Source organism: Micrasema longulum, unplaced genomic scaffold, assembly GCF_059751315.1.
Source record: "Micrasema longulum isolate JH-2025_06_02 unplaced genomic scaffold, ASM5975131v1 h1tg002721l, whole genome shotgun sequence".
In the NCBI taxonomy this organism is placed as follows: Eukaryota; Metazoa; Arthropoda; class Insecta; order Trichoptera; family Brachycentridae; genus Micrasema; species Micrasema longulum.
In genome coordinates, this window is record NW_028279851.1 from 40,147 (window position 1) to 57,362 (window position 17,216).

The 17,216-nt window shown below is 32.0% G+C and overlaps 1 protein-coding gene across 3 annotated transcripts; it reads right to left on the reverse strand.

The window, feature by feature from the left end:
• Positions 1 to 251: 251 nt before the first annotated feature.
• Positions 252 to 16,522, reverse strand: LOC148271697 (uncharacterized). Of its 3 annotated transcripts, XM_088241042.1 has the most exons (10): positions 16,205 to 16,515; positions 15,999 to 16,073; positions 13,681 to 13,960; positions 12,673 to 12,907; positions 10,984 to 11,160; positions 7,250 to 7,447; positions 6,081 to 6,251; positions 5,785 to 5,974; positions 4,475 to 4,625; positions 252 to 1,392 (listed from the first exon to the last, which is right to left on the reverse strand). In XM_088241042.1, exons 1-10 carry the CDS (start codon positions 16,322 to 16,324, stop codon positions 1,268 to 1,270), a joined length of 1,722 nt encoding a protein of 573 aa, XP_088097168.1. In that variant the 5' UTR covers positions 16,325 to 16,515; the 3' UTR covers positions 252 to 1,267. The 3 variants fall into 3 exon arrangements, with proteins under 3 accessions (XP_088097168.1, XP_088097169.1, XP_088097170.1); XM_088241043.1 differs by lacking the exon at positions 15,999 to 16,073 and having other exon boundaries at positions 16,205 to 16,522; XM_088241044.1 differs by lacking the exon at positions 6,081 to 6,251.
• Between the last annotated feature and the right edge of the window lie 694 nt (positions 16,523 to 17,216).

The window sequence follows — 17,216 nt, forward strand, 5'->3', positions numbered from 1 at the left end:
CCGCGATGGCTGCCTTCGACATGAAAATCGCCATTGTTGAAGCATTGAAACCACTCACGACACGTTCTTTCACTAATGGCAACCTCGACCATACGTATTTGAGAGCATTAGATTAGCCTTTACTGCCTTTGCTGTTGGAACTTGTAACACATTGACCAAAAACATTATAATCATATTAGTACAATTCATATTTTTATTGTGAATTTATGTAGGAACTAATAGATAATGGTTATAAAAAAATAAAACAAAAGTTTTTTCCACCACTACTATTTATTTACATATTATTTGTATATTTTTCAAGAAATGTTTGCGAGAAAGATTTACCCAAATATTTAAATTTTAGAGCTAATTTCAACTAGTCGTAAATAACTCCATGACAAAAATTTGGATCAGGTGTGGTAGAGCAGGGTTCAAACCTCAGACCATAAGTCCTCTACACTACTACAGGGCCACAAGCCGGTTATATATATATCTTCTTCTTCTTCTTCTTGGTCTAGGTCGTATGGCCTATTTGTGATGGTGGGCTGTCCTGTGATGACATCCAGCTGTCCTTCCAGGATATATATACATATATTAGTCGCCCATTTTTAAAATTCACGCTGTCTAGTTTAAATGAACTGAATATGTCATTTTATGGCTTATTAAATGAGGCACATAAATCTTCTTCAAAAATTTCAAAAACTATTCTTATACAGTCAGTATAACGGTTGAAAAGCATTGTCCAATTTCAAAATGCATCTTGTCTATCTGCTCCCCATTTCCAAATAATATTATCTTGTTCATTTCAAGGTTACATATTTTGTTTACTTTTGTACTTATTCGTTGTTATAATAAATAATAAAATTAACAATGATACATTTTCTCCCCTTAAAACTACTCAAAATATTACCACTAATTAATTTTGCCCCTTAGAAACATTTCCAAAGTGCCATAACACAGTAAGTTACATGTTATCATGTCCTTAAAACAGCAAAAAAAGATATCTTGTCCATAAAATATCTTTTAATAATTTTAAAAATATCTATCGTATTTTAGAAAAGTCGTTTTTTTTGTTAACGCCATATTTAATTCCATTTAATTAGAGATTTTCCTCTTTTTCTTTTATTACTGAGGTCTATACAATTTTTTTGTGAATATCTCAAAACTAAGAAAGTGGACAGGGTGAACATTAAAATAGGCGACTGATATATATTTCTGTATTGATTTCAATTCACATTTTACAAATTTTATGATGAATTCCAGTGATTCTTTGTTTGCAGCGGGAATATTAACAATCATCGGTGTCAGAACTAATGGCATTATCTATTTTTGGAAATACTTTAGGTTTAGGAATTATCTCATTTTTAAGACTACGGATGATTTTTTTTCCAGTCGAAACTTGCTTCATTTTAGCTGAAAAAAAATACAGTAACTTTAATTTAAATAAGATGTTTAAACATCTGCATTTCTACATTTTGAGCTTTTGAAACAAAAGCCGCATAGTTTACATAAATGTCCAATAATTATTGTAATATATAATACACTAGCAGACCCGACAGACGTTGTCCTGCCCGAACGTTGGCTTGCCTGCCTTGGAAAAAGACTTTTCATTGATAAGCAGGTACCTAGGTACTTGTTTATGATTAAATTCCAAAACTAAAAATAAATTAATTTTCAAATATAAAATTATTTTTAAAAATGCCAAACTCGTCTCTTCTCACCAACAATGGTGGTCTTTATTCATGAATGCGATTTAAAAAAAAAAATTGAATGTTAGTTTATATTATTTTAGTATAACCAAAAATCCAGTCAAAAGAAAAAAATGGAGAGAAATTATAAGGAATGTAAGGAAATAATCTGATTGGGATCCATAAAAAGCAAATGTTATTTGTAAATATTCAAAAACAAACTTTTTTTAAACACAAAAAAACAACATTCTTCCATTTTTCTGTAAATGCATTCTCGTCGAATGCAACTCTGGTAGATTGATGAAAAAAAAATTTATGCTTCTAACTTTGTTTTTACAGATTTGAACATTTTAATTTCGACGAACCCGCGCAGCGTAAAGATCTATATTTTGTTGAAAATCACAAGTAAATCGGTTTACCCGTTTAGAAGAAGTTTAGTGACTTCACATGTACAGAAGAATTATACAGGGTGTTCCTTAAACCCTGTCACATCCGAAACCACAATGATCAGTATGACCAAGACATATTGGCACATTAAAATAAATTTTTAGAACGAATGAAATTTACAAAAATAAAATATTTAAAAAAACAAATGGTTGCTTACTTCTTCAAGGGTGCAGTAAGGAGAGGGGAGGGGGGAGTATGATACACCGTCAACCACATGGCCACGCCCCCCTCGCTTCTCCCCTGCAGAAGTAAGCAACCATTTGTTTTTTTTAATATTTTTTTTTTTTAATTTCTGCGTTTTAAATATTGTTTTAAATATGCTAATATGTCTTCTTGCCCATACTGATCATCGTGGTTTCGGATGTGACAGGGTTTAAAGAACAACCTGTATATATAAAGATAAATTAACCTTACTTTGAAATATGACTGTCGCCCAATATATATTGACAAAGTCAAATTAATAGTCAATATCAATAAGTGTACCCTCCTGTCTCGGAGGGGTAAAACTAAGACATCCGCAGCACATGTTCAACCCAGGTCCACTGCCACACCTTTAAGACACTTATTATAGAACGTCCGTTTTCGGAATTCAATATTTGTTATAAAATCAAACCACCTTATAAATACTTTTAATTTTTTAGTTTCATCATTTTTGTGAAATTTTTAAATATGATTTCATTTTTAATCAGTTTTCTATATATTTAAAAAATATATATATTATCTCTAGATGTTATTAAGACTGAAATTAAAATGCTGCCTACCTCAGAACAGGTATTTACAAATACCTAGTGAGGATAGACAGTGCCTAATATGTTTGCATACAATTTAATTTTAATTTAACTTAATTGTATTAGATACCATTGTCACTGTTTTGCAAATAAAACGTACTGCATTATTGACTATAATAAGCGCCGATTTTCGGCACTGAACTGATACTTAGTAAGAGAGAACTTGAAATTTTCAAAAAGTAAAATAACAAAGCATCAAAAATTTAGTCAACATTTTAACTTAACTTTTTTTGTTTTTTTTTGGTAAAAATAAATATTTGCGTTCTTATGATTTACCCAATTATTTCATTTTGAGGGCCATTTTCAACGAATTATAAATAATTCACTATTAGAAAATAAGAATCAAGTTGGCGTAGAGTGGGATTCATACCACGGACCTTTGAGTCGTGAGTCTGAGACACTAGCCACGGGATCACAACCCAATTCAATGTTACCAAAACTGTAAAATTTCGCAATTTTAAAATCACAATATGACAATTATTATTTATACTAACACACAACACACGATTTGGCTAATCTAGACAGACAAAAGTCCTGAAATTGAAATGTTTGAATATTGCTTTTCGTTATATGCCCTTGGATGTTTCCACTAACCGGAAATGCACTCCAAACTATTTATTGTGCCATGGTCCTCTCAAAAACAATGAGTGAAGTTACCATTTCGGATGCATGAAGCCGGCAGCCCGCTCAGGGCGACCGTGAACGTTAACTTTGGGCATACATAAGTGTGTTTTATGTAACTTTAAGTACTTTTTAGTGGTGGATTCTTCAAGTAGAGGTAATGATTGATTTATTATTGCATTTTAATTCACCAAAATATTAGTGAAAACTTAGCAATACGGTCATAACAAGCACCATTTTCAAAACACTAAAAATAGCATAATTTAATTTCGGATACGCCTAAAGTACATACTTTAGCAAGCTGAGTCAAGGCATGAAAAAGTTCTCAACATATCATCGCATCATTTGTGGAGGGTATAATTATTTCGAGCGATTATTTTATGATTTTTTTTTTTTTTAATTTTTTCTTTATATGTGCCCACATAAAAAGAAAAAAATTGATATTATTATTACCTTAACCTGCAAACTTTTATCTTCACTTTTACACAAAGAATAAGATCTTAGTGCATGAAGCAGAAATAATAAGGCATTTTGTCATACCAATAAGACAAGTAATGTCCAAAAAGGCTTTAGATGCCGACAACAAAGAAATTAAGAAGGTTAGATCGGGTTACACATCAAAAACTTCTTGTGTTCGTATGAATTATGGTTTAATTAAATATGTATGAATATCATCTGATCCCTATATTTATTTGTAGCAGAAAACGCCTAAGAAAAGCGGCCAAAAATATTTCATTAATATAAAAACATATTTAAAATCAAAAATAAATTGAGTGGAATCAACGAAATGATGTTTTATTTGCTGGCACATCTCTAAACTGTCACATCGAGTTTAAAATCCTACAAGTCTGATTTCGATTTTTGTCCAGCTAGATTGATCAATTTGTATTTAGCCTTTAGATTTGCAATGACGTTAGATTTTAATTATAGAATAAAACAAAAGTATCTCACGATTCCCCGGCCCATTGATTGCTTCATATTCAGCGAGTTCAACTGGATGCTTCCTTCGCTTGTGAATTCTACAGTTTGATCCATCAGCAAAAGTTTTTGGACACCATGGACAAGAAAAGGGTGTTTTTCCAGTATGAAGATTAAGATGACTCTTAAAAACAAAATTAATAGATGAATACACATTTATTTGACATGTTTTACAATAGAAAATATAATATGTACAAATCAGTGTTATTTTTTGAAGCAGCATTATTTGCCCATCATCTCCCATCCACCATCAAAGATGTTACTACATTATCTCTGTTTAAATCACGTCTGAAGAAACATCTCCTTTCTCTTCCTTAATCTCTCTTCCTTTCCTCTTTCCTATTTGTTCCCTTTTCCTATTGAGTAATAGTTTTGATTTAAGGTAATTTATAAACGAATATGTTTATTTCTATTTTTATAGATCTTTAGCTTTTTAATCTTTATTTTCTATTGAATGTGTTCTGTAACTTGAATTATAAAAATAAAACTATTATTTTTTTGGTTGGTTAGAAGAAATTGCCATTTGGCAATAAGCTAGCCAATGTACAAATAACATTATGTACAAAAATTTGAATAAATAAATAAATATTTGCGATGCAATATCCTTGTTTAGTTTTTAAACCTTCCGAGCCTGAAGAAAATCCGTAAGTTTCTGGGGGAGTTACCAGGAATACCCCAGCTAAAATGCTGTAAATACAACTTCAAAAAAAAAAAGTCATTATGTTTGTCATGGTAGTATTTATAAAACTGTTTCATAATAGTTTTCTGTGAAATTCATACATTTTTTAATATGAAGGATGCTATATGGCAACACGCTTCTCTCTCTGCCACACGTTAAACAACACTGATCAAAAATCTCTAGGAGTTAGGAGCGAGAATGCATGTAAAATGTAAAGCACGAAATCCATTTTTTCGTGAAATTTGGCTGGAAATTTGCGCCCAAATAGTAAAAAGTACACATGCTAACTAACCAATATATCAAAGATTATTAAACTGGTAAGCGATGAATTGTAATGCTTGCTGTTTGCACAGAGGGAAAGCAAAGACAAATGTGAATTATTATTGAAAGAATTCGGCAGAAAAATATTTTAATAATTTTGATATATTCTTAACATATTGACAAAACAGTTGTTGAAAATAAATGCTACCTGGGGCACCCTAGATACCCCTCTTAGGCCCGGAAGGGTTAAATACATAACACCTTAAATATGATATTGAATGTATTTTTATATTTTTTAATAGAAAGAGTATTTTTTAGAAAACTATATTAATAAATAACCTACCTCAAATGATCGTTTCCATTTAAATCCTTTGTTACAAAATCCACAAATAAATCGGAATACATCTAAATGAACGTACATATGTTCTTTTAAAGTTTTTTCGTATGAAAATGTAGAGGGACATTTAGAACACTTATATTTTACACCTTCGTGGGCATCTGTGTGTCTCCGGAGGTTCCTCGAACTTTTATAGCTGGAAAAAATAATATAATTAAATGAAAAGTTCACAATATTATAATGATTTGTTAATATCTTTTATATTAATATATCGAGTGTTTAAATAACAAAAGAAATATTACGTTTTGGGGCAATGTGGGCAAGGAAACGGTCGTTCTGCGGTATGAAAAAGTAGATGAGATTTCAGATTGCCTTTCGTAGTGAATGCTTTACCACAAATATCACAAACAAAACTTCTCTCCTTATTGTGAACGGTTCTGACGTGAAGTTGGAGAGCATGATTGGAAGCAAACCTAAAGAAATTTAGAAAATATGTAAGTTTTTTTTTATCACATTGGCCAATTTCTTAAAACTACAAAAACGTGTAAAATATATAGGGGCAAGTTGTGTTCTCCGAGTGCTTATTTATTTCTAGACCACTCATTTTCTTATTATACATGCACATAATCTCTAGTCTCTCATAGTGAATGAGGCTTGCTTGACTTTTTAAAAGAATAATCATTTTCTGTTTTTATCCATTTTATTAATACATACATAACTATTGATAGATATTACAACAGATAAACTCCTTAGGGTGATAAAATCCAGTTCTTCTCTTCAAACTTTAAATAACAAATAATTCAGACAGTTTAATATGTAATGTAAGCTTAGTTAGAATGTAAGTATACATATAGAATTGTAAAGCGTCCTTGAGGTGATTTTTCACAAAAATGGCGATATAAAAATATAATTAATGATAATTTTAGATCAGGGAAATATAAAGAGTTATACATAAACACAGAAAAATATCTTAATAAATAAAATAAATATCATATTGCCATATTATAATGTTTGTTAGAACGTGTCATCTTGGTACTTTTGCAGGAATTGAGTAAATAATTAATTGCTTGCTGTACCAAAATAGTGTCCAGAGAAAAAGGAGTTTATTTTTCTAGATAAAATAATGTTTAAATAATTAAGTAACAAGGATAAAGAAAATTTTTGAGCAGGGAATATAGAAGACTTTCATCTGTTGATTTTTGTAAGAAAATTCTTTAATAATAATATGAAAACAAGAAATCAAATAAAAATCTCGCAAACTTATTATAGTTGTATTATTTGGGTAAGCAGTAAGAAATTGCCATAAAGCAATATACCCACCCTTACATGTATGTAAAATGTATAAATAAATATACATATTATAGGCTAAATATTGGAAGTTTTTTCTAGGAATACAGCTTGCTCCAATGCAGTAAAAACTTAGTGATTCCAATCATAATTTGTATTAAGTATGAATATTTGCGATACCAACCTTCCTCCACAAATTTCGCAGCCACTTTTCATCCTTTCTTCTTTAGGGAGATGATTTCTTTCATGTATCTTCAATTTATAATTTTTAGCAAATGTTTTATCACAATGTTCACATTTGAAAATATTTCCTATAGCATGTGTCAATAAATGTTTCGTATAATATTTTTCTGTGAGAAAAGAGCTCTTGCATTTGAGACATCTGCAAATTTATTTGAAAAAAAATTTAATAAAATTTGGAAAAATTGCGGACAGTGCTATTTATTATTTTCCTTGTCCATTTATATTAACACAAAGGGAACACTTTTATTTATTTAAATAAAGATGTTATCGTTTTATGTTTCCTCAATATTTATAGATTTACATTAAATAATATAATTGATTTATTTCTCGACAAGAATAAACTATTTTGGCTGTAGAGTCACATCTTGCATCTACATATATCGACAATAAAAGGCCTAAATGACTGATTTGTCATAAAATAAATTTTGTATAAGGGTCAATAAAGATCATGAGCAATCAAATTCCAATTTCGTATGATAATACGTGATAATATGAATATGATGATTTTATGAATGTCATGTTGTATCGGTGGGTTTTTGATGTAAATGCCAAAATTAATGTCCTGTATTCACGGGTGTCAGCCAGTGACGTGCGGTGACAATTTGACCACTTTCATTGTGGGTGTTTTGTCATTACTTAAATCTCAAATCACACATATAATTAACGTTCAACTTAATCATTTCCCTGTTTGCACCCGATGCAGTGTAATGCACTAATGCAGTATATGTTACACGAAGGTAAGATGATCAGCCTTACGCTTCAGACGCCAGTCCAGGAACATGAAATATTGCACGGTAGAACTACCTTTTTACTTAATATTTCATGTCGACCTTCCCGAAAATCATACTCGGGACCTCAAACACGGTAGGCGGATGGGCCATCACTACACTACGAGGTGGACTTATCTCCACTCTAGTTATTTAGGTTGCTTACCTAAGAGCAGCCATAGAGTTGAAAACACTTGTTCAGGATTCTGGTTTTATTTCAGACACATTACTGTATTCTTAATCCGCCCGGACACATAGAAAACTATACACGTTAATCTGATTATAATAACGTATTCATAAGTCCTTTTTGTCCACCATTTATTAATGTTTTACAAAATAAATATTTGGGTCAAATTTCGGCTATAGTGTAGAAAGAATGATAGAATCGGGTTGTGGTCCCGTGGCTAGTGTTGCGGACTCACGGGCCGGAGGTCCGAGGTTCAAACCCCACTCTACCCCAACTTGATTTCCATTTTCTAATAGTGAGTTATTTACGACTCGTTAAAAATGGCCACCAACATTGAAATATTAGGGTATATTATATGAATACTTCTTTTCTTTTAATAAAAAAAAAAAGACTAAAAGTCGTATCTGCTAAATTGAAAATTTTACAGGACATTCCAGTTTTATGCTTTGCCCTGCTGAATCATTTTTTATAAGAGAATATCTCATATTTGAGAAGCAGAAATGACTTGTTGGCTTAGTAAATATGTGAGGCTATCGAATATCTATTACTGAAAAAAAATAGCAAACCAAAAATTTTCAGTTATGACTTTTTTGCTTAGCGTGGCAGCATAGCTATCAGTCACTAAGCTTTTTTAGTGTCAACACAAAGTATTTCTACATTAAGACCTCTTGGAATAACAAGGTTCTAACCAAAAAAAATTGTTGAATTGAGTTATTGAGTAAAAACAGTTCCATTTGCAATAATCCTTCTGACACACTAACACCATATACTGGCTATTGAAATAATTAGGAAGTGTTAAAAGTTTCAACTGCATCCAGTTATTTGATACAATTTGTGAAACAAGGTGCCCAAATTCTATTAAATAATTCAGTGAAATTTTCAGATGGAATCTTGTTATTCCAAGGGGTCGATAAGTTGTTTACCCACATAAGTTTTCGCCCTATTTCAAATCTTCCCATCGTATCAAAAATACTAGAAAAAATAGTTTCTCACAGGCTCGTTAACTATATCGAGCGGAATTCTTTATTTTCGGTAAGGCAATCGGCATACCGACGTTTTCATTCCACGGAGACGGGAGTGATAAGAGTACTGTCTGACATTATAACGTCGGTGGACTCTGGTAATCTGGTGTTGATGGCTCTTCTGGACATGAGTGCTGCATTTGATACTGTAGACCATAATATTTTGCTTGAACGTCTGGAGAAAACTTATGGTATCCGTGATCAGGCACATATGTGGTTCAGTTCATATCTTAATAAAAGAGAATATGCAGTCGTGTTCCAGGGTAAAAGCTCAACCAACTTTCGGGTGTCTACAGGAGTGCCTCAAGGGTCAGTACTCGGACCACTTCTCTATCTCCTTTACACTAAAGATATAGAGAACATTATCAAAGAATGTGGATTGTGGTCGCACTGCTATGCAGATGATACGCAGATTTATTTTTATTGCAAACCAGGCGAGAGAAGTGTGCTTGTCAATTTAATTGATGGATGCATCAAGAAAATAGGAAACTGGATGGCTGAAAACAGACTAACATTAAACCCATCAAAAACTGAACAACTGTGGGTGGCTTCAGCCAGACGACAGAATTTGATCCAGGATACGGCTCTACCCAATGTAGGGAGTGCCGTTTTACCCACCGTTAAACTACTGGGAGTTTTACTCAATTCTGACCTATCTCTTGACGCTCAAATTAGTAGAACGATAAGTTCATGCTTCTACCAGCTGAGACAAATTAAATGCATACGCAAAAATTTGCCGGTTGATGCCGCCCGTCAATTAATAAATGCGTTTGTAGTGTCTAGAGTCGATTATTGTAATGGTATCTATGCAGGTCTACCAATGAACAAAATGACTCGCCTACAATCTGTATTGAATGCCGCAGCGAGACTTATTTTCGGAATCTCTAAGTTCAGTCATATCACTCCACTACTTCGGGAACTACACTGGCTACGTTTTCCACAGAGGGTCGAATACAAACTCTGTTGGCTTATGTATAAGTCACTGCACAACTCGGCTCCGGAATATCTAAGGGAACTATGCATTCCAGATGAACTAGCTGACAGGCGTCTCACGCTTAGATCAGCTACGTCTACGGCGAGAGGAAAAGTTATTATACCTCTACGCAAACAGCGCACTAAATTTGGTGAGCGCGCATTTGCGGTCGCAGGCCCTATGGCATGGAATGCTCTCCCAGCAGAGGTGCGAGGCTGTGAAAGTGAAGTGATGTTTCGGAAAAAACTTAAAACCCACTTGTTCTCTAAATCATTTGAATAAATCCGTAGCACGTGACAACAAAATAAATTATTTTAATCAAATTACAAATTTAAAGCTTCAATTAAATTAACTTAACAGTAGAATCACCATGTAAAGCGCCCTTGAGGTATTTTATTACGAAAATGGCGCTATATAAGTTATCCACAATAAATAAATAAATAACTCATAAGTATTAAAAAATAAATAAATAAGCTTCCCTCGTTAAGTTCTCTTTGAAATCAGGTTGTAGTCTATGGTAATGTCACAATCTCATAAATCTGTGGTTCGAATCCAGCTCTACCACAACTTAGTTCTCATTTAACATCATTGAGTTATTTACAACTCCTTGAAAACGGCCCCAAAATTTAAATATTTGATTAAATCATAAGGATGCAAATATTTATTTAATTTTTAAAACTATAATCTAGTAAGAATGTATGTACATATGTATAAAATATAACTTACTTGTAGATAGAATCTTCGAAGCTATGTTTCTTTATGTGTTTATACACATTCTGTTTAGATCTGAGATATTTACTGCAGGTACATAAAATCTTGGGTTTAGTATTGTGAATTTGATTGGTGTGATTAAACAGATCACTCCATTTTGAAAACTCTTCATGGCAAATATGACAAACAAAACTGAAATTTTAAATAGCCCTGTTATATTTATAATATAAAATAAGAAAATTTAATGTTTTAAAATACATGTATATTAATACTGTACTACTTAACTAAGCCGATACATTTTATAAAAAATATTTTTGTTATTTTGACGAAACAATGTATTTTACTAATTCAGATTTTTAAAATCCTCTCTGTAATTATTCTTTGTAATGTGACTTTTTTTCTGGTTGTTTATACTAAATCTGTGAATTTTTTTATACTACGGTCAACAGGGTGTTTATGATTGGCAAACCAATTTGTGAATTGTAACAACATAAGTATGAGTATTCAAAATGTTACATTTATGTTCATAAATTTTTTCTACTTTTTCATCATTTTAGGGAAATTTCAGAATACAATTAAATGTTCATATCGTTATCGTGTCCATGACATTTGAAAGATATAATTTTTGATATTTTGTTATTAATATTCACATAGACCGGCTATTTAATTTAATATTTATGTTTCGGTGATTTTAAGACTAAGAAGTCCATTTTCCGTTTAAATAATATTTATGTATTTGAGGGCGAAGCTGTACCCTGACTTACGCGAATTTAAGCTATTTTCATGGGATTCACCCATCGTGTAACTTCAAGGTATTGCGAGATTATGAAGTCGGTTTAGTACAATTAAAATTGTAGATGTATTAACCTTTCCCTTACTGTCCTAAAAACACCCGCGCGTTACGGTGCTGTGTAGTCACTACACATTAAAAAAATAAGAGATTAAAAAAGAGAAAAATGGAATGTTTATAGAGAATGGCTTTAATTAACCATAATTTAATTCAAAGATGATAATATTTCAAATCTAACTGCTGAAAACATGAAAAAATTTGGGTATCGCTAATGACTCGGGTGAAACAAACACCTGTGCCAACTTCCGAGAGCTACTAAGTAGCTAGTACTGGACATGTAGTGGACGTGTAACGCCAGGTGTTATTGGTATACTGTGAGTATACTTTTGATGATATTTGTAATTTATCCCCGATTTTCGATAAAATGCTTTTTTTGTGCCTTAATAAGTACTTATTATTTAATAACAAATTATTTCAGTCAATACGTAAATGTGTAATGGAGGCCTACTGAAAATCTAAACTCAATATTTACTGTATTCATAAAGATATTATAGTTATTAGACGCAATGTGTACTAGCTACACATCACCGGGGAGGGGGGATTAATAATGTCAGTTTAAGTACGAGCGTGTCCATATGGTCACAGTGGACACTGAGTCCCGAAACACCATCCTCCCACCTCTAGTTTTAAAGTAACTATAGTTGCGTTTACTATATTTCAGCCCGAAAGATATGTTCTTTAGTTGTGCCACAATGGAATAAACATTGTGTGGAATTAATGGCAATTTTTTTAGTAAAACAATTCGTTCATAAAAGACAAGAACCCTCGTTCTTGAAGGGTTAAAAATCAATATCTGTAAATACACTTTTGTAGATTGATCCTTTTATGCTTCTGAGAATAAGTGAACTACTTACTTCATAAACAAACTATTGTTTAGTGTATATCCTTTCTTTTTCAAGTCAATATTTTCATCTTCTAATTTTAAATCAGATTCGATTTTAACTAACGGGTCCAGTTTTAATTCAGCGAGCTGAGAAACATTCTGTATTTTCATCTCCTTTTTCTTCAGGGCAAGCTTGTTCTTCTTCCCTTTGGATTTTTTACTTTTACGGGATTTACTTGTTTTTCTTTTAGATTTCCTTCTCGAACCTAACATACAAGAGTAGTATAAATATATTTGTTAACACTATAGCATTATTGCGCAGGCCGAGAGGCCCAATTACTGGGGCGAATTACAACACAAAACACCCAGGTTTGAGAAAAATCACATTTTTATTTTTATTGTTCTCATCGGGAATCGAACCAAGAAACCTTTTGAACGTGAGTCAAATGTCTTAACCATTACACCACAGAGGTGGCCATTAAGGGAATATTGATCAGTCTTATATATATAGTAGCACATTATGCCTTATTTCATGTCAACCTTACCGAAAATCGAACCCATCATCTCTTGTATAGCAAACGCGAGGCAAATTTCTCGACCGGCTTGCCTATCACATACCGCACACTACACTAGAGGACATGAGTCTTCTCGGCGGTGCCCACAAGCACGGAAAAATTGCTCATTGCCAAAGGAGAAAAGCTGCCCGAAAGAGCTCTCTGTAATCTGGTAGCCTTACCATTATTATATAGAAGGTAATTTGAGAATTAAAAAGGTAGTTTGTGCTAAAAGAAGGTAATCCAGGAGAACATAATATGCACTTCATTGGATTGAGAAAAGAGGGAAGTGAATTCTTCAAATTCATTAACCACTAGACCACAAAGAGGACTAATTTCCACTTGATTTTCTTTATCAGGATTTCTATCTGAGAATAGCTGTTGAGTTGAAAGACTTGTCAAAAATTCTGGTTCTATTTCATGCACATAACCGTATTCTTCATTCCATTCAGACACGGGAAATAAAGTATATTAAAAAATCTTACTTTTTTCCGAGTAGGAATCATCATCATCATCATCAATGAAGTGCGAATCCTCTTCGGATTTAACAGATTGATCGGAGAATTCCTCTTTTATATAATCCTTAATACTTAAATTATCTTCTGGCTTTATTGAATTCTTGTCGTCGTTATCTATTTGCTTATCTGTTACTGAAGACAGAGTTATTTGAGTTAAAGCACATTTATGTGCATACTCGTCAAAGGATGTTAATCTTGATCTACATGATGTGCATATTTGAATTGGTAACAAGTCTTTGATTGTTATCTAAAAACAAAGGTTTAAAAACAAATAGTAATAAATTGACAATATCTTGGGTATGTCTGAATGTTTGTAGACTAATACTCGATTTCACCCTCTAGGAAGTTTATCAAGATTTATGAAAAGACATGGAGAAACCCTCTGAGAAGGAAGTAGGGTCTGGCCACTTACAGGGCTGTTGTGGGCTGCCGTCGACTAGTGGCGACTTTAATTTGGTCCAGTGATGGCAATAGGTTATATCGCAGATTAACAAGAGAGAAAATTCAAATTAAAATTATTAAAATTGACATGAATTTTTTTATATAAAATTAATCTAAGGAGGACTGGACTGTACAGTATAAATTATTATTTTTTACATATTTCACATGTCACTCAAATATACTTTGTATTTATTCAGTGCCAGTTGATCAGTTAATCCAATTTTAAGTATTGTTATATTATCAACAATGTTTTGAGTATGTCAAAATGTTTGTAGACAGGCTGGATTTTCTCCATAGGGAGTTATCTAGATCTAAATTTGTTGCAACAGAAAGGGAACACATTTTTAAGAAGGGAATATGGAAGTCTAGGCATTTACGGGGCTTATGACCTGTCATTGGCTGGTTTAAGTGGTGATAGAGATTTCAGCTCTTTTACTTCACAAAAGTCAACGGATTGAAGAGTTGATGAAATGTGGATGTTTAAACATAGGCTGAATGGTAAATGATACACAGTATGTAAAGTGGCTACTCAAACCAGCCAATGACAGGTTCACCATTCTGCCTTTGTTAAAACATCCATATTTCTTCAATATGGAGGAGATTCATTAGAATTATTTCACCTAATTGGCAACGCCTGCATTTACTTGCAAACTTGTATACAGTCGAACTCGGTTATAACAATCACGGAAATAGTGAGATCTCGGATTTAACGAGGAAACATTAGTTGACATTTTAATTCATGGTTTTCTCCATACAAATATTCACTGTTATAACGAGCTTCTCCTCGGACATACGGAACAAAAATATTGTCAAAAATTATACAAAAAATCTTCAATTGTTAAAAACATCATTCTCAAAATAAGAATCCAAGTTATAAAATCAAAACGGTTGGCTAATGTAAAGGATAAATACCGCCGGGCGTTGGGATTGGATTATATTTATGATAGCTATGTATGTGTCCAAGTACCTAATTGGATTTTTCACCAACAATATTGAAAAATGAACACACATGGTTTATAAAAAATCCAAGCTTTGTGAACTTAGTAAGTGCCGGTTCGGCACATTGTTACAATTTACAGCTGCTTTTGTAGTTTATGAATGACATGTTTGTTTCGGGGTTTTAACGGGGTCTTTTTAGATTTTTTAATGTTCTAGGCTTATTTCAATACACAATAAACATTACAAGTGGGTGACATCAAATAAGTTCTAGACCAGATCAGTCAAAACCTAAACCCTGTGAAAAAAAACTGTATGAATTATATGTACAAATATGTATTTACTTGTTTACTTAGTGACAATGTGCAATAGCGATTGTATAAAAAACCCTTCTCTGGTATAACGAGTAACGCTTATAAACGAGCAAATTCAAGTGATCCCATCTTCCTCGTAATAACCAAGTTCAACCGTATTTCTATTTAGACCGCCGATGTGATAAATGCTGAATTTTAATTTCATAGATTTTAATAAATCAAAATATTTGTCAGTACTCTTCACAAATATTTTGATTTAAAGGTCATTTTTATAAGTCGTAAATAAATGCATTATAAAATGGGAATCAAGAAGCGGGGGGCGAACATCAAACCTGTGATCCAGATAAATAAAAATTTGAATTAATGCTGACTATTAAACGATTTATTTTTTACTAATTTCAGATCTAAACTGACCATAACTCTTTGATGATCTGGATGAGTCGGGAAAATATTACATTTAAAGAAAATAAAAAAAAATTGTTCAAAAGTGACAAAACTGAAGGAAAAATTGCGTTAGTACGAACGATATTCATTTACAGTTTAAAATCTCAAATGACATAATTATAATATGCGGTAAATTATTATTACTTACACACACATATGATAAACCATTAGAAAGCGCCATTGAAAAACGTTTATTCTAAATCTGACTGCCGTCTTTTCTGAAATCTATACGTAATATAAATTATTCTACATATTAAACAAAAGGGGAAAAAATACGAAGAAGTCATGACAGGCAAGACATAATTATATGAATTAAAGTAGTATATGTAAAAAAAAAATTATATATATATACTTACGTGTATTGAGAGATATTTTTGAATAATTTCTACGAGAGGAACATTATCATCCGAAAAAATACAGTCTAAAGATGAATTACACAATTCAGCACACAATCGACACGGGCTGTTCGAAGTCATTATTTACATACAATTTTTGTGTGTATTAATTTTATTCTAAAAGGGTCACACAGGTAAATAAAGCCGGATCGACAACAAAAACAATTATTTTACTGTTATTGGATATAATATAGAGATGAATGATCGAAATCGAGCAAGATTTGACGATTTGATACAATTTGACACTTGTCAACAGTCAACACCTTCTTAAATATCATAGACAAAAATCAAAAGACACGAGTAGAGTGATATAGTAACTGGTTGCGAGATTCGAATGTTCGATTTTTTACATAACTGTAATCGTTATAATAATCGGTAAAAATCGACGGTAAAAATAGACAAAATAATGCCAAAATAATAAATTCCTGACGATGAAGTAGTAACCTTGAAACCTGTCGAAGTGTAATTTAAAAAATTAAGTGATTTATACGAATTTATCAACAAATAAGTGTAAAATGTCATACCACAAAGTGAAAAATGTTTTTGATAACAATAATATAAAATAATGCTTGTTTAAGAAATTGGTTATACAGAAACTTTTCTTGCGAAAAGTTCTTAGTAAATAAAAATAAGCTTTTATGAAACAATCGTACACGTATCAATTTATAAATGACAAACTTTCGTTTTGCTGTTTTTGAAAATATTGAATGATTTTTTGAATGATTTTTTGAAATAATTGAATAGTAAAGTTAAGATTCATGAAAAAGTTTTAGAAAATATACAACCTTAAAATAAGACACTTGACTCAAATACGGAAGGTTCTGGGTTCGATTCCTGGTGAGAACACAAAAATTAAATGTGATTTTTATCTAGCCTGAGTGTACTGTACTGTAACTTATCACTGTAATTGGGCCTCAAGGCCTGTTGTGGTGCAAATAATTAAAAAATCACTGACTTGAAATTTTAAAAGATG